Source organism: Medicago sativa, chromosome 4 (assembly GCF_051527215.1).
Source record: "Medicago sativa cultivar Bolivia chromosome 4, Bolivia_mono, whole genome shotgun sequence".
Taxonomy (NCBI): Eukaryota; Viridiplantae; Streptophyta; class Magnoliopsida; order Fabales; family Fabaceae; genus Medicago; species Medicago sativa.
Window position 1 is genome coordinate 5,476,960 of NC_140752.1, and position 24,151 is coordinate 5,501,110.

The 24,151-nt window shown below is 33.4% G+C and overlaps 4 protein-coding genes across 5 annotated transcripts; all 4 read left to right on the forward strand.

Moving 5' to 3' along the window:
• The first annotated feature begins 1,111 nt into the window (after nt 1–1,111).
• On the forward strand, nt 1,112–3,127 carry LOC146925725 (F-box/kelch-repeat protein At3g06240-like). Its single transcript, XM_085708044.1, has one exon. The coding sequence runs from the start codon at nt 1,182–1,184 to the stop codon at nt 2,253–2,255; it is 1,074 nt and encodes a 357-aa protein (XP_085564170.1). The 5' UTR covers nt 1,112–1,181; the 3' UTR covers nt 2,256–3,127.
• Nucleotides 3,128–6,718: 3,591 nt separating this feature from the next.
• Nucleotides 6,719–12,510, forward strand: LOC146925726 (uncharacterized). Of its 2 annotated transcripts, none has more exons than XM_085758118.1 (11): nt 6,719–6,890; nt 7,698–7,901; nt 8,026–8,207; nt 9,024–9,150; nt 9,242–9,424; nt 9,587–9,670; nt 9,780–11,153; nt 11,267–11,340; nt 11,542–11,680; nt 11,821–11,884; nt 12,259–12,510. In XM_085758118.1, the coding sequence occupies exons 1-10, from the start codon at nt 6,780–6,782 to the stop codon at nt 11,860–11,862; spliced, it is 2,520 nt and encodes an 839-aa protein (XP_085614244.1). In that variant the 5' UTR covers nt 6,719–6,779; the 3' UTR covers nt 11,863–11,884; nt 12,259–12,510. The 2 variants fall into 2 exon arrangements, with proteins under 2 accessions (XP_085614244.1, XP_085614246.1); XM_085758120.1 differs by having other exon boundaries at nt 9,587–9,646.
• Nucleotides 12,511–13,554: 1,044 nt separating this feature from the next.
• On the forward strand, nt 13,555–17,784 carry LOC146925727 (uncharacterized). The gene is made up of 6 exons (XM_085758121.1): nt 13,555–13,641; nt 13,947–14,255; nt 14,350–14,971; nt 15,076–15,275; nt 15,706–15,947; nt 16,854–17,784. The coding sequence occupies exons 2-6, from the start codon at nt 13,969–13,971 to the stop codon at nt 17,756–17,758; spliced, it is 2,256 nt and encodes a 751-aa protein (XP_085614247.1). The 5' UTR covers nt 13,555–13,641; nt 13,947–13,968; the 3' UTR covers nt 17,759–17,784.
• An 835-nt stretch (nt 17,785–18,619) lies between these two features.
• LOC146925728 (Pentatricopeptide repeat (PPR-like) superfamily protein) lies at nt 18,620–21,009 on the forward strand. Its single transcript, XM_085758122.1, has one exon. It carries the CDS (start codon nt 18,703–18,705, stop codon nt 20,767–20,769), a length of 2,067 nt encoding a protein of 688 aa, XP_085614248.1. The 5' UTR covers nt 18,620–18,702; the 3' UTR covers nt 20,770–21,009.
• The last annotated feature ends 3,142 nt before the right edge of the window (nt 21,010–24,151 follow it).

A 24,151-nucleotide genomic window follows, 5' to 3' on the forward strand; every position in this document is an offset into this window, starting at 1 on the left:
TATTTATTTATTTATTTATTTATTGACAGAATAAATTCTTATTTTTTTAATGACACCAACAACAATCTTTATTATAGAAAAAGTTGTTGTTTAAAGGTATAATTGGAATAATGAATAAGTAAGTATAGAAACATTCATCTAGTTTGTTACACTTTTTAGATGATAAAGGAAAAAAGTGGACATTTGTGTTTGTTACACTTTTATTTTAATATTTAAACTTATTAATTTATTCTTATCTATTTGTTACAAGTGTTATTTGTGTTGAAAATTGAGGGCATTACTGGAAAGAGAAAAGTCTGCTCAAAAAAAGTGAAAGGGGTTATTTTCTTTATATATAGTACTAGCGGAAAGACGGGCACTCACGTGCCCTTCTTTCCGCTCTTTTTATTGCGCTAATGTTTAAAAATTATGAACATTGTTTTTTTATAAAATTTTAATTTTGATTAAAAGTAGAAATATAAATGTTTTTTGCTTTCAAATTATTACAAATCAAACTAACCATGATTATTTATTTCAATTGTTTTTTTAAATAATGATTATTTATTTCAATGAAACCAACAATATAACAAAAAAAATATAATTTAAATTCTTTTTTTTAATGACACCAACAACAATCTTTATTATGGAAAAAGTTGTCGTTTAAGGGTATAATTAGGATAATGAAAAAGTAAGTGTAGATACACTCATCTAGTTTGTTATATTTTTAAACGATAAAGGAAAAAAAATAGACATTTGTGTTTGTTACACTTTTATTTTAGTATTTAAATTTATATTTATCTATTTGTTACATGTGTTATTTGTATTGAAAATTGGGGGCATTTGTGTTAAAATAAATGTAACAAACACTATACGAATATATATGTTTGATTTTTGTTTACTTTATTATTTAAAAAAGTGTAACAAACTATATAAGTATATTAAAAAAAATTATATTTTTTCTATAATGGAGCATATATATCCTCATTTACTAAGTAATAAGATATTTTCTTCACTCTTAAAAAAAAAAAAGTAATTAGGATTTTTCCACATAATATTTCTCAAAGATTTTCCGAAGATTGGGCATCTCCTTGTTTCGTTCGTAATATATATAATACTAGAACTAAAACAAACACAAACATTCATATTGTTTGCTTCGCTTTGGAATCGCTGGGGTTCTACGGCAGCATTGCTCAGTCCAAACTATGGGGCCGCGACGGTTGCTCCATCAGCCCAGTTCAGCATCGGTGATGGTCCTCCCCAAGGAACTTATAATGGAAATATTCTCCTTGCTCCCGGTGAAACCTCTCATGCGATTCAGATGCCTTAACAAGTTTTTCGAAACTGTCATCTCCGATCCTCACTTCGTTCAAATGCATCGCAATAAATCAAAACGAAACCCAAAGGCTATTGATTGGTGTGTTGTAGACTTACCAATTTCTCGATTACTCGATATTTCATCGGCCACAGTTCATTATTATCCTTATTATGATCTGAACAAGGATTACTCTAGATGGCGGGTCATTGGTTCATGCAATGGATTGCTATGTTTGACTTATGATCATCGGCGTTGGGTTCTCTGGAACCCAGCCAATAGGACAAAACAACATGAATTTTGTACCCCCTATTTGGTTGGTTATTTTTTGTACTCTTTTGGTTATGATAATTCCACCGGAACTTACAAGGTGGTAGCATTCTCTAATGATATGCAACTTGGTTTTCAAATAAGCATGGTTAAAGTTCTCAGCATGGGGGATAATTCTTGGAGAAATATTCAATGCTTGTATCATAAGTTTGCTGGTAGACACGACAATGGTGTGTATTTGAGTGGTACTATTACCTGGTTGGCCCACAATCACAATAGTGTAACCATTGAGCAGTATCTAATTGTTTCGCTCGATCTCTCCACTGAGACATACACTCGACTATTTCTACCTCAAGGTCTTACTAAGGTGCCTTGTTCACGACCAAAACTTGTGGTTTTGATGGATTGTCTTTGTTTTTGTCATGATTTCAAGGAAACCCATTTTGTTATATGGCAAATGAAGGATTTTGGAGTTCAAGAGTCTTGGATTCAATTATTTAAAATTAGTTATCGGAGTTTCTCTTCGTGCTACAAATATCGTGGAATGTGGTCTATGTTTCCATGGTTGAATTTGGCCCCATTAGGTCTTTCTAAGAATGGTAATATCTTGATATTGGCAAATTGCGACGACCTAAAGGCATTTATCTATAACTGCAGATACAATATAGTGGAAACTATGGTTTCGACTCATTAAAAGTGAGTTATTGTCTTCCACATATCTTGTTTGAATTTATGCGTTATATCATGCATGTTTCTTTAAAACCCTTGTCAGTTTACATAGTTGAGCTTGTTTGCATTGTTGAGTGAGTATTTATTAATTGACTATTGAATTGGAGCCAGAAGATACTTGATTTGTCGCTGATGATTTGTCGAAAAATATTATAATTTGTAAGAGGCAAAGGATCATTATTTCATCTATTTTAGGTTTAGCAACTCTTATGCATCATGAACTTTGCTATTCTCAAATATTTGACAGTACAATATATACTCTTGTACTCTTTTGGCCAACTGCAAAGAACTTATTAAGTGCCATTAATTTTAGGGCATCAATGTTTTTATGGTTAGCTGGGTTCATCCTTTGTAAATCATATTTTTTAGCCAATAACCCTTGCATGATTGATTGATATTGTCTAGCAAACATTTAGATTTCTTCTTCGTTACAATCATAATCATTCAAGTCTTATTAGTTTCTTTTGAATTTGCTAAAAACATGTAATTGAAGAACAATCCTTGTGTTGTCACTTGCTGTGTTAGTTACATTGGAGTATTTAAATAATGCAAAATTGTTCAGTTTTATTTATTTTTTAATCTCTGTCTATTATCCTTTCTTACATTTGGAAATTATGTAGTGTATTTATGATTGATTTTTTATTGTCTGTTATCTATAATATTTTACAATGCCATCTCCACCTTCTTTTTGTTACTGCATCTCACAATGAGCCTAGCCATCACAATTAACAAGTGTTATTCAATAAATATTGTACAGAACAGTGTTTATTTGATCCCTAGAAAAAAGAAGAAGAAAAAATACAGTGTTTATTTATTTTTATTTTTTTGAGAGAAAAACAGTGTTTATTCGATAGCTATACTTAAGCCGATTTAATACAATTTAGTCCCTAGATTACTAAATTTTCTCCAATCTAACCGTAAACTATTTTTTTGTACGATATCTAACCATAAATTATATGAATATATCAAGTAGTTTTTTTTTTCTTCCCTCAAAAAAAGTAGTCTATATTTTTTACGCAATATATTAAGTAGTCTTAAACCATATAAAATCTATCAATTTAATCGTGAAGGTGTATAGAAATCTGTCAATTTAACCATATAAAATCTATCAATTTAATCGTGAAGGTGTATAGAAATCCGTCAATTTAATATGGAACATCTTAATACCACTTACTAAATTGTTCTTGTGAGCTTAGCTCAGTTGGTATGGACAATGTATATAATATATGCAAGGTCCGGGGTTCAAACGTAACCCCAACCACCAAAAAAAAAAATACCACTTACTAAATTGATTGATTTCATATATTTTTGGAACTATTTAGTATATTTATATTGTTTAATAACTAAATTGGAGAGATAGTAAATATTTTTGAGATTAAATTGATAATTTATATTTAAAAATATAATAAAATTGTGTGGTTTAGATATGCATTTCTAAAGAGATGAAGGATTTGTCTCGTGAACATAGCGTGGTTGGTAGAGATATTGCATGTTATATGCAAGGATTCGAACAACGAACACCCTACTTCTCCACATTTATAATGTGTGAGTTCTAGGGACCAGACTACTTGACTAAAATGTAATAATATTTGTAAACTATTTTATACAGTTCTTTTGACAATCTTCTTTTCTCTCTTCTTATTGGTCAAAAACAATAGAGAGAGAAAAAATAAGAACATAATTTGCATATGAGATATGATTGTCAAAAGTTATTACAAAATTAAATGATTGTACATATATCATTTCTCAATTTATAAGTAATTGTTTCTGATTTGTCCTAATAGCCCTCTCATTTGAACAATCACCCTAACGCTCATTCTTTTATTAGATGAAACTTAAATAAAATTCATGCTTTAGAAATAGATCATACATAAGCGATGAGGCTCACGTAAGTTTCATCCAATAAAAAAAATGTTAAAATAAGTATTAAAAAGTCTTACTACATTTATTTGTGTCCTTCAATTTAATGATATAAAATTCTTTTCGAAAGAATGGTGGTAAGAAATAAAATGACAAATTTGACTTAGCCCAACCTATTCAAATTAGTGAATTAAATTAAACATGACAGTTCACCAAACTATATATTTTTTTTTTATAAAAATTAAACATGTTGGCATTTGTTGGTGAATCAACATTTAGCTTATTCCTCTTTGATAGTGTGGCATCAATATGATTCACTTCAATGTGATATGAAATAAGAACACATTTTAGATCAGACCTGAACAAATTAAGTTAATGTTATAGTGATTGATATTGAATTTCAAAATTCCAAGAACTAATGTAAAATTAATGAGCATAGAAAGATGTTAGCTTCCCACATTGTTAACCAAAATATTTTGCAATATTTGTTTTTTTTTCAATTCTCACATTTTTCCCTTGAAAATTAATTAATGTAGTAGGATAATAGGTGATCCAACAATCTTTAAATAAACTCTAATAAGATCTTAAATTTTGATTTGAGTTTAACTGAACTCTAACAAACCAAATGATAATAGTTTGTAAAAAAAAAACAATTGATAAGAGCAAACTGTCCCATTTATAAACAATTTGTCATCTCATTGAGATTGAGACTCTTAACACATTTCATTGAGTTGCCACGGTGAGGATATGATGGATACTTACATCTCAATTTCATGTTTTTTTAAAGCACATCTCAATCTCATGTTGTCAGTTGAATAAACTGACAGACATGCACCAATGACCAAACGAACCTATTTTGTGACCAACTAACTATCAGAGTCAAACTTAAAGTTCTCACAAATATGAAATGACCAGAGGGTACAATGATAAATTCAGCACAACAATTGATGACCAATACAGCGATGAAAAAGGAATAAAAGACACACATGACACATCTCAATTTAAGATGGTCATATTTAATGCTTGGCATGCTCAAATAGATTTTTTTTAATCAAATATCTTTATAATTAACCTTAGAGATTAATCTTTTAAATTGAATTTGATAGAATCATAATCAATTATAAAACTCTACGGGTATGTTTGATATGCAAAACATCAAGTCAAGTATTAGATAGAACAACACAAGACAGAACATCACAAGCGGAACAACACATCACAAGTTTTTATGATGTTGAATAATTTTGTCTTATACGATTTTAGATGGACAAAAGATTAATTTGGTATTTTAGATAACTTGTACGTGAAACAAATGGTTGTGCAGTGGTTTGGTGAGGGACAAAAATTCTAGTTTTTATCCGATCCATTGCATCTAGTTTGTCATTAGAGCTGTCAAAACGGGCGGCCCGGCCCGTTTAGGGACGGCCCAAACGGGCTTCGACCTTTATCGGGCCGGGCCAAAAAGCCCGGTTGAAAAACGGGCTCTAAATATACTACCCGAGCCCGGCCCTACAAGGGCCGTGGGCTAAACGGGGCAACCCGTATTAAAAATTACATTTTTTTAAAAAAAAGTATTATAAAATACTCCTAATAATTTTTTATAAATAATATTTTTAATATATTTAAATAATGTCCAGCACAAAAATAAATTGTAAACATTTTCATACAAACGTCGTAAACTAAAACGGCGAAGCAAACAATTTTAAATAAATTAGATACGTTATAGTTATAGATATTTATGTATTCGATCTTTAAAATTATAAATAACAAAACGAGTAAATATAATTTTATATTGCATTTATATTTGTGTTAATTCATTGAATTTTCACTTTTATTTTTTACTTTGATAATCAACTATGTAAAGAATTATTTGAAAAATATATATAATTTATAGGATTTTTTTTGTTATGCAGGCTAACGGGCTGCCCGCGGCCCGTTCGGGCTAGCCCTAACGGGTACCGGGCTTTTAAGGGCCGGGCTAAAAAGTCCTATTAAAATTCGGGCTCAATATTTAAGGCTCAAGCCCTATGATTAATCGGGCTAAACAAGCCGGCCCGTTTTAACAGCTCTATTTGTCATATCTCTAAAGCAGTTTTATAAATCAAACACTGTACAACTGAAATTGTCTTGTCATGTTCGTCGTTTTTAGCAAATCAAATGCATCCTAGATTTAATAGAGATGTATTCTTAAGATTGAATATGAATTCACCGTTACTGATGCTACCAAAAAGAGTCAATATTTAGTATCACGATGGTATATCAATATCACTGTCAATCCATCGTAATTTTCTAAAAGTTAAACTTTATACTTTCTACAAAATTAAGGTGGATCATCGTGATCCTGAATATCCACACGTGTTATCAAACATTGGTAGAGAATTTCTTTTGAAGAAAACGAATTAAAAATTGTGAAATATATTTCCTACAAAGTCAAAATAATAAATTTTGCTAAAAAAAACAGTCAAAATAATTATAAAAATAAAAAAATAAAAAAAATTGTGATTTTCTGCTTGCATGTCAAACACTTAGCCATAAACCCATAAATTGAGTTTTGCTGAGTTGTAAATTGGTACATTTGGGGCTATAAAGTGCATAATTTTAGTTTGGTAACTTTCTGAGAAGGAAAAAAAAAATGGCTTCTTCTGATGATAGAGATACAGTAGTGAAGAGTCTTAAACATTTGGGGAGAAAACTATCCAAAAACCTAGCTTCTTCTGTTGATATTCTTCTTGAATTACTTGATGTAATGTATCTTTTATCCTTTCTTCCATTTTTTAATGTATCTATTGATTAATTTGATATATCTATTGATTTTTCTGTCCTAAATTCCATTGTAATTGAACTTCTGGTCTTTGTTATGTTTTTTTCTGTATATCTTTGCTGAATTGCGTGTCATTGATTCAATTGTATCTTCTGATCAGGAGTTTAGGGTTTGTGTTATGGATTTCTAGTAAATTGAATTTCAGTGTTGTTAATTAGATGCAAACCTTATGGTTGAGTGAGGTGGAAATGCTAAGTAGCATCAACACCTCTGATCAAAGGTGTTTCCGGTGTCCGACACGACACTGACACATGTGATTATGTTCAAATAATTCATTTTCTCAAATTATTACCGGTGTCTGTGGTGTTAGCTTGGGACCTTAGAGTGTGCTCCTCTCAGGGTCTCGGGTTTGACTCTGCTCAATGCCAATTTCGGTGGGCTAGTTTGGCTTCTTCAAAAAAAGAAAAAAATTACGTGTGTCAGTGCATGATAGAACACTATGGCGTAATTAGATCCATGTAGCCGACCTCACTTAGTGGAATAGGGCTTGGTTGTTGTTGTTGTTGTTGTTGTACTTGTGTCAGTGTCCTGTCCGGTGTACGTGTCTGTGTTGGTGCTTCGTAGCTTATATGTGTGTCAATTTTTGTTTCCTAAGGATTTATATTTAGTTTACCTCTTACAGTTGTTTACTGCATTGTTTGATATTTGATGTTTCAAATTAGGCATAGCAATGTAATTAGGAGTTTTCTCTGACTTTTTTACCTTCTGTTTGGTGATTTTCACTTTTAGAAAATGGAGCTGTTATTGTTAAACTTGGATCAAAGTCCACCTGAGCCAATTCAAGAATCACTTGTGCTTCCAATGAAGACACTTATTTCTGACGAGCTTTTGAAACACGCAGACGAAGATGTTAAGATTTCAGTCACAGCTTGCCTCACTGAGATTGCAAGAATCACAGCACCAAATGATCCTTATGATGATGAAAAAATGAAGGTGCTCGTTTTAACTTGATGTAACTGTCATTTTTCAACCATAATAGATGATGAGTATAAACTTTTGTAACTATAGTGTTATTGTTCGAATTAACATAATTAACATCTCCGTTCACTGTTAACAGGAATTTTTTAAGCTTACAGTGGCAGCTTTTGAAAACTTGTCTCATGCATCTGGCCGCAGATACAAAAAAGCACTTGCCATACTTGAAAAAATTTCAAAGATCAAAATATTCTTGATCATGCTGGACCTTGAGTGTGATGACCTGGTTGTTGAGATGTTTCAACAGTTCTTGAGAATCATAAGGTTAGTGCCCTTATACAAAGACTTTCACAAATACTGGACAAAAGACATTGACCATCATTCTCAAAATACTTTTTATGTTACTTCCGGTTTATGTAACACTGACACATACACAAATACCAGACACGACACTGGCATTGGTACATCAACACCTGTAATAATTATTACACGACACTGGCATTAGTAACCACATGTGTCGTTGTTGAATCAGTGTCAGACATCGGACACCTCTTCAATCTAAAGTGTCGGTGCTACTTGCTTAGATGAAACTTGATGCCTTCCTTTGGTTTTGCATTGTTTTTATTACTTATTTAATAAACAACTCTATCTATGCCATGCTTTGTTGCAAATCTTTGCATGACCGGTCCCAAGCTTGTAGAAAAGAGAGTTATGTAATCGATAATCGAAGGAAAACTTTGTTGAGTCCTTAGGGCACGGATCATCTACGTGATAATGGTTCTGATAAGTCATTGCTCATAGGAAACATTTCGTGGAAAAAAGCTCTGGCATCGTTTGATCCATGCAGCCAACCTCACCTAGTGTGAAAAGGCTCTGATTTCTGCAATGTCTTTGTTAGATGTACTACAATTTATGAGCCTTCACCTAATAGCTTAAGCCTTAAGCTACTGTTAGATAAATACTCATGAATGATTTTTCATCTAACAAGTATTTATTTTCTTTCATGTTTTGATGAGTGTTTTACATTAGTTCTTATACAAGTTACCCCTTGCTTATATTGCTAAAAAGTTGATTGGTTTTTCTTTCTTCTTCCACTTTCAAGTTTTCATTCACTTCTGGTATTGTTCGCTCAATTTAAAGGTCAAACCATCCAAGTAATGTCATTGAATCAATGGAGATAGTAATGACCGGGATACTCGACGAAAGTGAAGATATTTCCTCGGATCTACTTAGGCCCTTATTAGATAGTGTAAGAAAGGAGAACCAGGTAACATGCTTTGCATTATTAATTTTGTTATTTGTTATTTGGTGTCCTTTTATTTTACTTTGTCAATCTTATTGGATTTGATTTTCCCCAGATGATTTCACCTATGTCTTGGACTTTGGGGGAGAAAGTAATTACCAATTGTGCTGTCAAACTTAAACCTTATCTCATGAAAGCAGTTGAATCCTCAGGCAGAGCTCTCAATGAGTATGTGGAAATAATAACTTCTATTTGCCACAATAAATCTGAATCTCCAGAACGTCATGATTCAGTGGCGGTACTTAACCTTAACTGTTGTTGTTGTTGTTCTTTCATCAGTATGTTTTCTAAATGCACTGCCTTCAAACTAATTCTTTTGAAGAAGTGCTAAGTGGATTATAAAAGACAGAACTAAGAATTTGAAATTAATGTAAGGATTGATTGTGTTGCAATGCTTCAGGTTCAGGAAGTTGAGAACAATCTTGATGTACCTAAAGATGCTCCTGAAGAACCCTGTGAAGTAAATTATCTTTGTCCTTTCTCAGTAAGCTTTTGGATTATTAAATTTTTCACTCACAATTATAACGCTGGCTTCATCAAATCATTGGTCATTATTTTTATAATACATTTATCTTCATTATTCTTAAAATCAGGTGACTACAGGGGTTGAAATGGATAATACTTGTGTGAGAGATGTCCAAATTATGGATGAGACAAAGTCGGATATAAGAATTACCAATGCAGCTACAGTCGACGATGAAGTTACAAAAAGTTCTGATTCAAAAAGGAAACTACCTTCTTGTCCAATTACAAACCTCGAAAGACGGAATGCAAAAACTAATTCTGAAACTGGCAATTTAGAGTCAGATCAGGAACTGAACTCCAAAACTCAGCTGGATACTGTGCCAAGGAAGAGGGCACGTAAGCCTAACTCCTTAATGAATCCCGAGGAAGGCTATAATCACTCTCTTGTTCACAAGCAGTCAAGTACTAGAAAATCATCTCAATCCAACAAAAAGGCTCATGATGACAGCTACGCTCTTTCACCATCTGATAACCCTTCTAACAGAAAGGATAAGACACAGTCAAAGCCTGAAACTGTCGGTGAAGCTCTAGTTTCTGACCTTAAAAATGGGAAGATTGCAAAACCTGCTAAATCCAAAAAAAACTGTGATAAAAGTAGTGATGTTCCGTGTATTGAAAGTCCTGATTCTACCAAGGGTATTAGACAGTCAAGTACTAGAAAATCATCTCAATCCAACAAAAAGGCTCATGATGACAGCTATGCTCTTTCACCATCTGATAACCCTTCTTCCAGAAAGGATAAGACGCAGTCAAAGCCTGAAACTGTCGGTGAAGCTCCAGTTTCTGATCTTAAAAATGTGAAAATTGCAAAACCTGCTAAATTCAAAAAAAACTGTGATAAAAGTAGTGATGTTCCGTGCATTGAAAGTCCTGATTCTACCAAGGGTATTAGACCGTCAAATCCTGAAGGTGTGAGCAAAACTCCAGAAGCTTTAGTTTTGGAATCTAAACAAGGAGAGAATAGAAAAGATGTTCCCTTTACAAAGGATATCATTCATGAAGGAAGCTCTACTAAACGACGCCGGCGAAGGAAAGTTAGTAGCATTGGGGATCAAAATGATCACCCTAATTCTGCGTCAATATTGAAAGATGATAATTTGAATCCTTCACATAAGAAGACTTCTGTTGAATCCCATGGTGCTGGGAAGAAAAATAATAAATCTAAAGTAAGGAAGGATTCTGAAGAGAAACATGAGGCACCCGTTGGAAAAATCAAATTATGTATAAAGTTTGATGGAAAAGTTGTGGTGCCTCCTCAATCAATAGTTGCTAAGGTGGAATCTGAGGTTCTTTGTGAAGATGAGAAGAAACACAAGTCGAGTACAAATACTAAGGTAGAAAATAGAGCAGAGGGAGGATCCTCAGCTCAAATAGAAGTCGACAAAAGGAAAAGAAAAACTTCTACTTCTGATAAAGGTGTCAACAAATCATCTACTAAGAAGGTATAAAAAGTTTGAATCAGAATTTGATGTGTAATTGTTTGTTTATTGAACTTTCCATCATCATTATTCTTCGTTATAATTTAGACTCTAAAAAAATCTTTACTTTTCTTTAGGCACATGAACATGAAGACCTTGGTAACTCATTGGTTGGTAAAAGGATCAAGGTCTGGTGGCCATTAGACAAGATGTAAGAATCTTAATATCACTATATTTTACAATATGTTTCGATGTATGTATTTTTCTGCTACCAGTTTCAAAGTAAGATTACTTTGGTCTTAGCTACACTAGGACAATGCTTGAATTTATTTTCAGTATTTGTCTGTGTATAAGTTGTCTGCTTTGTTTTATGCAGTAACTTTTCTGTTGTGTGTGTAATTATTTTCTGCAGGTATTATGAAGGTGCTGTCAATGCTTATGATCATGTCAACGGAAAGCACAAGGTGTTGTACGACGACGATGTTGAGGAACAGTTAAATCTCAAGAATGAGCAATGGGAACTAGCTGATGTTAATGTTTCACCAGATAAGGTTAGTACAAAACTCGTGTCATTTTTATTAAATTATTGTTTTACACACACAAATGTATATATCGCGCATACTGATACTTCCAGGGGCATCTAATATGAAAGTATATAACCTTGTACTATCATGTATCTCATTATGTGCAGGGCAGAAAAAAACGTAGAAAAAGCCAAGTTGAAGTCTCTTAAAGGTGAAAAGATCCCTATCCAGGTGAGTTTGCATTCGAGGCAAGACATTTGGGTTTAGCAAACTTTAAAGCACCGACAAATCGGACAGTAATAATTTGAGAAAATGTAAGTGTCGGTGTCACACATATGTCAGTGTCACACAACGGACACACCTTCAATCTGAAGTGTCGGTGCTGCACTAGTTAGTAAGTGGGCCGAGTCCAGTAGTAGAAGTGACTCTCAAAAAGCCCATAATATAGCAGGTTTACTTTTCATTTTCTGCTGTAAGAGAATCTTGTTCAATTTCCATCGAATAAACAAACTGTTCTATTCCATTATTATATAATTTGTGGATTCTATATACAACTTCTGCAAGCATTTTCAAATCTTAATCTGTGAATATTTATGTTGTTGCAGATCTGATTTGGTTGATGATTTCATGGATGATCCACCTATATCACCAAAAGAATGAAGACTGATTCACACACCAAAAAGTAGTTAGGTCTATAGAGGAATGTGTCAAACTTTATGGTACTTTCTGTTAGAATGGAGAAATATATACATAATGTGCATATATATTGGAACATGTGAATGTTAACGTAGGATCCTGTTTGAAGACTTAATAGAGAAATTTTGATGAAGTCAGAGATTATCTATTTTATGATGAAACGAAAATCAACTTCTATAATTCTATCCTCCCAAATCCCAATCATAAAAGCACAATCTTTTATAAGTTTAGTTCATACATAAGTTTTATATAATTTCAGTCTTGATGTTAAAAACTTTTTACAAAAATTGGTGATTGTAGTCCATTTAAAAACAAAATATAATAATCTTGTTAAGTACTGTATAATTCATGGCAACAGACCATTATTTCCTTATTTTCCATACTTAGTGTGTCTAAATTTCGTCACTAGCCTCTTTAAAACAAAACAAAAACAAATGTATAGAAAGACTAAACTTATGTAAGAACTTAAATTGAATATAATTTATGTAAAAACTAAACTTGAAAGGTTACAGTTTTGTAAAGACTAAAATCATATTTAACTGCATAAAAATTATATTTAATTGAGTACGTAATCTCTATTTAACTGCATAAAAATTATATTTAATTGAGTACTTAATCTCTATTTAATTGAGTACTTAATCTCTAAACTTGTAACTTTATTTATAATATCGTGTATAAAAATTAATCTCTAGTAGGATGTCTGGGGTTTGAATTCGGATCCCTGCATATTATACAATATCCTTATCAATAGAGTTAATCTCACGGGGATGGACATACTATTTATTTTATATAAATAAATATTTTAATGTGTTGCCACTATGATATTATTTGATCATTTAACCTTTAATATTTTAAAAATATATTCAACATAATTTAAAACAAAACAATATGTCATATTTTTTGTATGTTAATCCTTCAATTCTTAAGGAAAATGGTCTTAGTAAGTAATCTAAAGTTTAGCTGAAAGGTAAGTAAAGTCTAACAAAAATTTATAACCTAATAAGATGAACAAAATATTCCTTAAAAATAAAGATATCGGTAAAATATGACAAAGGTTTTTTTTTTTAGAAATATTCATGTAAAAAAATATTACTCCCGGAATAAGAATTATTCACGTAATGTCTCTGATTTTTCATTTATTTATTGAAATCACTTAAAAAAATTATTTACTCCCGTAAAAAAGAATTTCTTTGGCGAACTTCCAGAAACAAACGCTTCACCGCCGCCTCTCTATTCCCTTTGCCCTGAAATCTGAACGAAGTTCAAAGTTGTCGCCCTCTGTTAGTTCTCAGGTAATTCACCTAAATTCTATTGTAATGTCCTATGAAGACACCGAACACGATACAGACACGTCGACATTTTGTTGATACAACGTATTGATACAACGTATTGTTTAGGTGATACAACGTCTAAAATCACTAAATGATCTTCTTCACACAATCTCTGCATTTTGTTGTAATTTCCAATTGAATGATCTACTAAATCAATTGACGGAGTATACAACGTCTTCATTTGTGATTGTACTGCATAGTATTAATGCCAACTCAATTGGAAATGACTTTTAAATCATAACCATCTTCTTATCTTATACATGAAGGTTTCATTTAGCGTTGTTGACAATGGCCAGATGGGATGCAATCCTATCTCTTCCAGTACAAAATCCTCGCACTTTGGAAATTTCTTCTGATGACCTAGTTTGGTCAAAAGTGGAAGGTTGGAATCATACAATAGATAGAGTTGCTCGAATCCCATTTGCCAGAGTTGGTGATTTTGTGAGGGGTGAATCTAATAATAAAGAATGTCCTACAAGTTTTTATGTTGGTGCAACAAGGCCAAAGCATGGTGCACGACAGTCTCCATCAATGCCTTTCAAGCCAAAGGTTGATAGTGTACTAGAGTATATTTTGTAAGTTGTAAATGTCTTTATTTGGTATGTCTTGTTCGATAATCTGATTTTTGTATTCCGTCAAAGTGTAGATTTTTATTCCATTTCTATGTAGGTATTGGTGTTCCTTTGGTTCTACAAAAAAAGGTGGAGTTGTTCCAAAGAAGAAAAAAGCTGGTCGACCAAATACAAAGCGAGGTTGCACCTGCCACTTCTTTGTGAAACGCCTCCTTGTTGAACCTTCGGTTGCCCTGATCATATATAACCATGAGAAGCATGTGGATGAAAATGGTTTGCCGTGTCATGGTCCACAGGATAAAAAGGCTGCTGGAACAAGTGCTGAGTTTGCCCCGTATATTTCAGAAGATCTCCGTCTTCGGGTTTTATCTCTTCTACATGTCGGAGTGTCAGTGGAGACCATTATGCAGAGGCACAACGAATCAGTTGAGAAACAAGGTGGTCCATGTAACCGTGATGACCTTTTGAATCACCGTTATGTTCAACGACAAGAGAGGGAAATCCGTCGTTCTACATATGAGCAAGATGCTGATGACTCTGTTAGTATCAGAATGTGGGTTAAAAGCCATCAGAGTTATGTTTTCTTCTACGAAGATTTCTCTGATTCTGATCCATTCGTTTTGGGAATTCAAACTGAGTGGCAGTTGCAACAGATGCTTAGGTTTGGGAACCGTGGTCTGCTTGCGTCTGATTCAAGTTTTGGTACAAATAAATTAAAGGTCTGTAAGAGACCTTTTTCACTTGATTTTATGTAAACAGTAACATATTACTTTTATTGAGTTTCAAAGAAACTAACATCAAGCACATTGGTAATTTCATGCAGTACCCTGTTCATAGTCTTCTAGTGTTCAACTCAGACAAGAAGGCCATTCCTGTTGCTTGGATAATAACATCAAAGTTTTCATGTTTTGATGCACATCGATGGATGAGGGCTCTGTATAATAGAGTCCACACTAAAGATCCTACTTGGAAGCTGGCTGGCTTCATAGTAGATGATCCACGGTATGATGTCCTAGCAATCAGGTGGGTTCAATATGTTGATTAAGTTTGATAATTTTATCAATATGAATCTTTTGCATATAGTTTTGCGTGAAAAGATATGCAAAAGATGGTTGAAATGGAATGTGCTTAATATTTAAAATATAGGTTCTTATTTTCATTTTTCTCCCTTGAAAAATTGAACGTAAACTATACATTACTTAGTGCAAAGGATGGGTGAATTGGGTAAAAACATATAGTTTTGTATTTGATCTGATCAGTATGTATTTTAATATAGTATTGTGTTGGTTTGTTTTCTTCTATGACAATGCTGATGATTGGTTCAAAATTTAATATAGCAATATATTTGTCATTCTAAACTATGAGACCTTGTGTGTTTCTATATCACTTAAAAGGAATTAAATTTGTTGTAATTTATTGATTGACAAGTATTTATATTCCATATATTTCTCAGGGATGTGTTTCAGTGCACAGCATTAATAAGTTTCTGGCGGGTTCGACATCTATGGCATAAAAACATAATAAAGCGTTTGGAAACTGGTATGCAATTAAAGATATCCAAACGGCTTGGGTGGATAATGGATAAAATTTTCCGCCATCAGGGAACCATGTCACTCTTTGAAGATTTCGTGGAAGACTTCATTGATGAGTCCAATTTTATGGACTATTTCAAGGCCACTTGGTATCCTAGAATGGGTTAGTAATAATATCTTTCTATATTCTGGAATGTTACCCTTTACTTATAAATTTGACAAATAGTTCTGTCCACAACCTTGTTTGTTTTTTTATTGCCCTTTATGCTCTAAAAAGGAAGAAAATATAGCTTTCACTTCAAAACTAGTATATAGTCCAAGCAAATGCGGGGGGGATTTGATTTCAAAATTTAGTATGTATTTATGAAAATTACTTTTCAACTATAAATAAAATTAAATATTGTTTTTCTCTCTTAGACTTAAATTGATATGAGCATCTCTAAATTTCTACAAAATGATTAATAGTTTATACTCCCTCCATTCCTTTTTATTTGATGTTTTAGCTCTTAAGTTTTATTTCAAAATATTTGATGTTTTAGAATTGTTGGTATTGTTTGTCCAATTTTACCCTTGTCACAATTAATTACGTTATGACTTTTAATTTATCACAATTGTCAAAAACCGTTCACTTTTTCAATTGTATACTCCCACCATTATTTTTTGGATGAAAAAATTGTATACTCCCACGTTCATTTTTTGGAAGTGTAAGTAATAAATGTATTGAAATTAGAATTGTATACTCCCACCGTTCATTTAAGAAGATTTGGAATTTTGAGAAGAAAAAAGCAAGGAGTAATCATGGCAGCCAAAAAAAATAAAATAAGGGTATTGTAGTCCAAATCTACAACTATTTTCATTCTTTAATGATTCCTTAATATGTGTGTAATCAGCTAAAACATCAAATAAAAAGGAATGGAGGGAGTACTTATTAACTATTTGTGTCACTATTGCCTTTACTTAGCATAACTGGTATAATAATATTTGCCGGATATTTCCTGAGTGTTTGTCTGTTCATTCAATTTCATGAAGTTGTTATTGGAAGTTACTTATTTTCTTCCCTTTTGTGCAGGAGCATGGACTGATGCACTTAGAACTCTTCCGCTTGCTAGCCAGGAATCTTGTGCTGCAATCGAGTTTTACCACAACCAGCTGAAGATCAGGTTGTTGAATAAGAAAGACATCACTTCTTATGAGCGTGCCGATTGGTTGGTTGACAAGCTATGTACAAAAGTCCATTCTTATTTTTGGCTTGATGAATGCTTAGATAAGGATGTTTTTGCACGATATTGGAAAAACGAATGGACGAGTGGTTTGACATCATGGCGCAAAGCATTGAAGATTCCAGATACCAATGTCTTAATGGAAGATGGGTGTGCTGAGGTGAAAGACGGAGATGACCAAGATAAAGCTTATATGATATCAAACCCTGGTTCAGTTTTGAGCATCTGTCATTGTTGTTGGGCTAAAGATGGCAACCTTTGTGAGCATACATTGAAAGTTCTTAGTATCTGCCGAAGTATAGGGTCTGTTCTGCCATCTAACAGCTTATTGCAGTATCACCAGGCGCTAAATAACATGCTGCATTGCCCACCTTTTGATTCTTTAATCCGCGATCATGCTGTGTCGTTGGCAGTTTCAGTTCAGAAGCAGTTAAATATGCAGCTCGATAAAGAAACTGTCCATACTGCAGTGGAACCTAATAAGAAACTGAACATTATTGATATCCATCAGGAGAGCTCCATGGTAGATTCAGCTGCCCAAGATGAAGCCTTAGTTTCTGAGAGGCAAGTCATCGATGATATTTTATCTCGGGATGGTGATAGGCGTGCTGCATGTAGAATGAGTGACATCAATGGCTATGCTGACATGGATGTTGATGAAACTGTTTCTTGTAATAATGCAAAAAAAAAGACGGGTTTAACTACTATAGGAACTGAGATTTCAGTTTCCAAACATTGTTGTTGTGATCAATAATTCTCATGATCTAATGTGTTTTCCAATTTTATGAAGCGTTAAAATTTTAGTTTTCCTTTGATTTTTTTTTTTTGTCAGGTAGCCTAGCGGCTAGACCTCACAATTAAACTGTTGAGAAGTGGAGTGTTCGGGGTTCGAACCTCGACCCCTGCATATAATATGTAATATTCCTATCAACTGAGCTAATCTCACGGGGATCCTTTGACTTTATTATTAACAGTTAAATGGTTCAAATATGAGACATACAAAAATTAGTGTGACCCATTTTATTAAGATGATTCCACCAGTGGGTCCCACTCTTTTTCCACTTGCACATATTCATCTTCTAACGTACATTTCATTCATGTCTAAACCCCAAATAGAAATGTGATCAAATGTATCCCATAGTTTTAAGTTTAACGTTTGGACCACCTTAGTCTTTTTAATTTTTTTTTATTTTTAAATTGGTCATGTATGTGAATAAACGTGTGATTAAGTCCTTTAAATCATAAAATGTATGTGTCATTACTCATTTCCATAAAACTATGTTAAAAAACACTTATGTGAACGTTTATTGCTAAGTTGGTATGTCCAAATTCATCACTCTCAAAACTATGATTCATAAGTGTATTATTCAATCATGATTTAAAAAAAAATCGTTCGATTACTTAATTTATAATGTAATTGATGGAATATATATCTGTAAAATTATGATTGAATTTTAAAATAATAAAAAGAAAATGCATGTAAGTAATCATATTTGATGATATAAACATTTTTTGCTTTTATTTGTGTTAACTCGATGAAAAATACTTGATAATCCGAAGTTCCATCAATAAATTTCGACAAAATATAAATGCTCTTATTCGCTCAACTCATTCTGAGCCTAACCCAATCTATGACATGAAGTTTCACAGAACCTCGTTACCACAAAAACCTTAAACCTTAACAACAACAAAAAAAACATGGAAAACTACTCTGTTTCTTCTCTCTCCCAACATTTCCCTCCAAACCACAAACCAAACAACATCTTCAAACTCTTCAATTTCAAACCTTCTTCATCATTCAAAACAACCCATCAAAGAAAAAAACCCAAATTTACAATCCCCAACAAGAACAACAACAACGTTAAAAAACCATTTTCAGAAGAAGATGCATTCCCATGTTCATTACCACTCCACAACAAAAACCCACTTTCCATTTACAAAGACATCAAAAACTTCGCACGTCAAAACAAACTCAATGAAGCTCTCGCCATTTTGGATTACGTTGACCAAAATGGTATTCCAGTCAACGCTACCACTTTCTCTTCACTCATTGCTGCTTGCATCCGCACAAATTCACTTTCAATAGGAAAACAAATTCATACTCACATCCGAATCAACGGGCTCGAGAAAAATACGTTTTTGCTCACAAAATTAGTTCAAATGTATACTTCTTGTGGTTCTTTAGAAGATGCATTGAAGTTGTTTGATGAATTGCCGGGCGAGAGTAGTGTGTATCCGTGGAACGCTTTGTTGAGAGGAACTGTGGTTTTTGGGGGTAGGAAAAAGCAGTATATTGATGTGGTTAAGACTTATTCGAAGATGAGGGAATTAGGGGTTGAGTTGAATGTTTATAGTTTTTCGAGTGTTATTAAGAGCTTTGCAGCCGCACCCGCGTTTTATCAAGGGTTGAAGACTCATGCACTTTTGATTAAGAATGGTTTGGTTGATAGTGATATTCTTAGGACTTGTTTGATTGATTTGTATTTTAAGTGTGGGAAGGTGAAGCTTGCACGTCGTGTGTTTGAGGAGATTCCGGAGAGGGAGAGGGATGTTGTTGTTTGGGGAACTATGCTTTCTGGTTTTTCGCACAATAGGTTGCAGAGGGAAGTGTTGGAGTATGTGAAGTGGATGGTGGAGGAAGGGATATATCCGAATTCAGTTATAATGACGATTGTTCTTCCTGTCATTGGTGAAGTTTGTAAACGGAGGTTAGGTCAGGAGGTTCATGCTTTTGTTTTGAAGACGAAATCGTACGCGGAGAAAGTGCCAGTTCAATCTGCTTTGATTGATATGTATTGCAAGTGCGGGGATTTGAGTTCGGCGAGGGCTGTTTTTTATAGCTCGCCGGAGAGAAATGTAGTTTGTTGGACAGCTCTTATGTCAGGCTATGCTTCGGTTGGCAGACTAGAGCAGGCACTGAGGTCCATAATTTGGATGCAGCAAGAAGGGTTTAGGCCTGATGTTGTGACAGTTGCTACTGTTCTTCCAATCTGTGCTAAGTTGAGGGCCTTAGAACAAGGGAAACAGATTCATGCTTATGCGTTAAAACATTGGTTTCTGCCTAACGTGTCTTTGTCTTCTTCGTTGGTGGTAATGTATTCAAAGTGCGGCGTTGTCGAATATTCTGCAAGGTTGTTCGACGATATGGAGCAAAGGAACGTGATTTCATGGACAGCCATGATCGATTCGTACATAGAAAATGGATATCTGCATGAAGCAATTGGTGTGATAAGGTCAATGCAGTTGTCAAAACATCGACCGGACTCGGTTGCCATGTCAAGGATGTTGAGTGTTTGCGGTGAGCTAAAGCTTTTAAAACTCGGGAAGGAGATTCATGGTCAGATCTTGAAAAGGGATTTTACATCAGTCCATTTTGTTTCTGCAGAACTTATCAATATGTATGGGGCTTTAGGAGATGTTGATAAGGCAAATTTGGTGTTTGGTGCAGTACCTGTGAAAGGTTCAATGACATGGACTGCTCTTATAAGGGCCTATGGATATAATGAACTTTATCAGGGTGCAATTGACCTGTTTGATCAGATGAGATCAAATAGATTTTCTCCAAACCCCTTTACATTTGAAGTCATTCTATCTGTTTGTGAAAGAGCTGGATTTGTCAATGATGCAAGTAAAATCTTTAATTTAATGCCTAAATATAAAATTGAAGCATCTAAGGAACATTTTGCTATAATGGTCCGACTTCTGACTCGATATGGTCAACTAGAGAAAGCTCAGAGATTTGCACAAATGAGTTCTTTCTTGTAGTAAAGGCAAGACCGTCATTTTCCTTTTGAATGGTTTATAGATAGTCAAACGTTCCTGAACTCACATGTAACTTTTGGTTTACAAAACTTTAGTAATTTTTTTGTAAGTTGTAATCATTCTTTTGGTAAAATAATTCATAAATCAGATTTTCCTTGAGTGGTTGCTGAGTTTCATGTGTGTCGAACATCTCAGCTCAAATACTGTTGGAAAAATATGCAGAAATACTTGTTAGTTTGTGTATATTTGGTGTAAGTTCTTGCTCTATATGTTATTAACTGAGTGTGTGCATTTTTTCCTTCTTAAGTTGCTTATGATTCCATAATATTTTTATTAGGCTTTCAATGCTAGACTTAAGATTATATAACAGTAACTGTTTTCATTTCATTGCTGGTTAATTTTATTTTCAGGATATGCTTGATAGTCCATTATCATATACTTGTCATGACTATGAAGAATATATAATGGTGGGAAGTAATCATGTAGCACTGCACAAATATAACAACTTTTGAGTCCTATTGTCTGCTAGATACAACTCATATACTGAAAAACACCTTGATTTAATATCTTGCTGACTATGCAGCACCGACACTTCAAATTGAATGTGTGTTCAGTGTCCAACATCGACATATATAGTTACATTCGATAATTCCATTTTCTCAAATTATTACGGTACCAACGTGTCAATATTGTGTGTCTGGTGTTCGTCTTTGTGCTTCATAGCTTGCCGATCATTTACCTTCCTACTTGTTAGTACTGTTTTTGAAAACAGCAGTGTATAACTCACTGTCGACAACATTACAAGCCACCCTGATGAACATCTTCAACCTAATTCTTAAATGTTAATAATGCATTCTTTAACGGTGACTTAAATGAAGAGGTCTACATGGTTCTTCCCCCTGTATTACTAACAGTGACTCATCTAAAATATTTAGATACCACAAAACAATAGCATTCCCAAAATATTTTTACTGCTCGAGTGACAGCTTCACTTTACAACCTTATCAGCTTATGGTGAAGATGTGTTGGCTGACAACATGGATGTGATCACATGTCAAGATACTTGCATGACAACTCTGAGAGTAATTCAATCTGTAGTTTATGCTTGTCATGGTGTATTCCACACGGCCTCTCCTGTCACCGACAACCCTGTGAGTAATTCTCTGTTTTCTATTTGTAAATTTTATCGGTTGGAACAGTCTATATGGATCCAAATACGAGTAGCGATGTTTTGGTTATGATTCATATTGGAGTGATTTAGAATATTGCAAGAACGCCAAGGTTTGATTAACTTACTTTAATGATCAATGCACTACAATGTTGCTCAACATAAATTCATGGACTAGGCTAGAATAAACTCTTAATCGAATTAACACAAAATCATATATGCTAACAGAAAGGCTTACTAATCTAACATTTTGTTTTAGGCATTACTAATCCTATAGGTGACCTTTCAGCTAGACCTTAAGAGCATTTTTTCTAAAAACATTATTACCAAAAATTATTCTCAAGCATAAAATATTTTTACAAAAATAAAAGTGTCCCTTTCCTGCAATTTATTCCAGAGGAAGTGGAGGAGTGAAATTTTTTTTTTCCGTAAGAGTTGGAATAAATTTTTATTATAACTCTTATTATCTACTCTTGCAAACAATTCCTTAGAACAAGGTCCCATAAGTATTTCCTGCAAAGATTATTTCCCTTAATTATGAAACAAACACCCATTGAGGTTTTGATAAAGGATTTAGTTACTAGCATATACAATGTAAAAGATACTTACTGAATTATCCAAATGATGCAAATATTTAAGAAAAAAAATATAATACGGCACAATGGTGTACCCCCCATGATTTTGTGTGCAGTATTTTTTCTATTTTGATCAATAGATTTTTAGGTTGTTGCTTATGATTGTTAAAGCCTGAAGTACAACATAATTGGGATATCTTGATCCATTGTGATGTAGACTCCCTAATTGATACAATATGATGTGTTTGCCGAATCGGAAGAAAAAAACTATCTGTTAGATGGAGCCGCACCTAAGAGAGAGGACGCCCTTTAGGAGAAAAGAACTATCAACGAGATGGAGCTGTCTCTTGGTTCTCTCATGGTGATTCTTTTTTAATATATTAAATTTCCTATATTTTCTTTTAAAGTTGGTATCAGAGCTTGGTTGTAGGTCCTAATAGCTGCAGACAGGGATAATATTAGATTCTTGTTGGTTAATTGTGAACTTAGGCAAAATTTACTTGGGAGAAGTTATTAGTTAGTACCCTATAATAGTTTCACCTGTTATCCAAATCTGTTATTTGGAAGTTTAGAAATATCTTTATTTTGAGATGTAAGAAACCCTTATATTATATATGTTATCTTTTAGATTCTGGCTAGAATACATATTTGTAAACATGCTGATTTTGTAATTGTTGAAAATACATGGGATACTGTGTTGAAATTTCCAGTAAATTATAGCTCAAACAATTGATTTGGAAACTAATTTTTTGTATTTGTCTGTCAAGTTTGGTTGTTTAGACTAAAAGCATCAGTTTGTGCACCTGTCACAAGTAGAAATTTGGCGTTTGGACCGTGACAAACTCACTGAGTCATTATTGCCATCAACATTACAAACCACCATGATGAATATCCTCAACCCAATTCTTAAATCTTAATAATGCATTCTTTCATAGGCAATTCTTTAAATGAAGTGGTCTACATGGGTCTACATGGCATATTCAAAATTAAGTACTTCCTTGACCTTGCGGTTACTCAATCCAAATCAAGTATCATTATCAACCATTTTTAACAAGTTTTAGATCTGCAGCAAGATGGTGATTTATAAGCTTCCAAACTTGACTTCACTCTCCTCATATCCTGCCATCAGGTTCTCGACAGACTTCTATATCACAGCACTACAAACTCTGTCTTAACGTCAATTTTTTTTCTAATCCGATAAAGTCTTCACTATAGACAATTTTTCCCTTTGCTAATTACATTAACAAACTTTCAAGATTTACCTACTCTTATTGTGTTACTGCTTGATTCCTAAAAATCCAGCACCGCCTCTGTCTCTGTTGTATCTTTCATGGTTATTCCTTGATCTCCTGAGAAGTCCAAGAACTTAGCAAACTGGTCAATCTGTACCAAATTTTAATAAATTATGGTGTCTAGGACTATTTACAGCAGAATGGTTTTATTCACACATTATATTTAATATAATAATGTCATCTGTTTGCGGTAGAAGTGTTTTTTCCGTGCCTATTTGTATGCATGGCAGGTATATCTTGAATGAAAAATACTCTTCGGTATGAAATTTTTTGCATAAATTGTCACTGGTTGAGTAGTGACTGAAGATAGGTAATGTATTTTCAACGCAATTTGACTTTACCATATAGTT

What these genes read in the sequence shown, in the direction of transcription:
- LOC146925725 (XM_085708044.1), top strand. Translation starts at nt 1,182, where the DNA reads ATGGGGCCGCGACGGTTGCTCCATCAGCCCAGTTCAGCATCGGTGATG.
- LOC146925726 (XM_085758118.1), top strand. Translation starts at nt 6,780, where the DNA reads ATGGCTTCTTCTGATGATAGAGATACAGTAGTGAAGAGTCTTAAACAT. An exon ending in TTCTTCTTGAATTACTTGAT is followed by an intron (nt 6,891 to 7,697) that starts GTAATGTATCTT and finishes TTTCACTTTTAG; the next exon opens with AAAATGGAGCTGTTATTGTT. An exon ending in GTGTAAGAAAGGAGAACCAG is followed by an intron (nt 9,151 to 9,241) that starts GTAACATGCTTT and finishes GATTTTCCCCAG; the next exon opens with ATGATTTCACCTATGTCTTG.
- LOC146925727 (XM_085758121.1), top strand. Translation starts at nt 13,969, where the DNA reads ATGGCCAGATGGGATGCAATCCTATCTCTTCCAGTACAAAATCCTCGC. An exon ending in AGTGTACTAGAGTATATTTT is followed by an intron (nt 14,256 to 14,349) that starts GTAAGTTGTAAA and finishes ATTTCTATGTAG; the next exon opens with GTATTGGTGTTCCTTTGGTT. An exon ending in CACTTGGTATCCTAGAATGG is followed by an intron (nt 15,948 to 16,853) that starts GTTAGTAATAAT and finishes CCTTTTGTGCAG; the next exon opens with GAGCATGGACTGATGCACTT.
- LOC146925728 (XM_085758122.1), top strand. Translation starts at nt 18,703, where the DNA reads ATGGAAAACTACTCTGTTTCTTCTCTCTCCCAACATTTCCCTCCAAAC.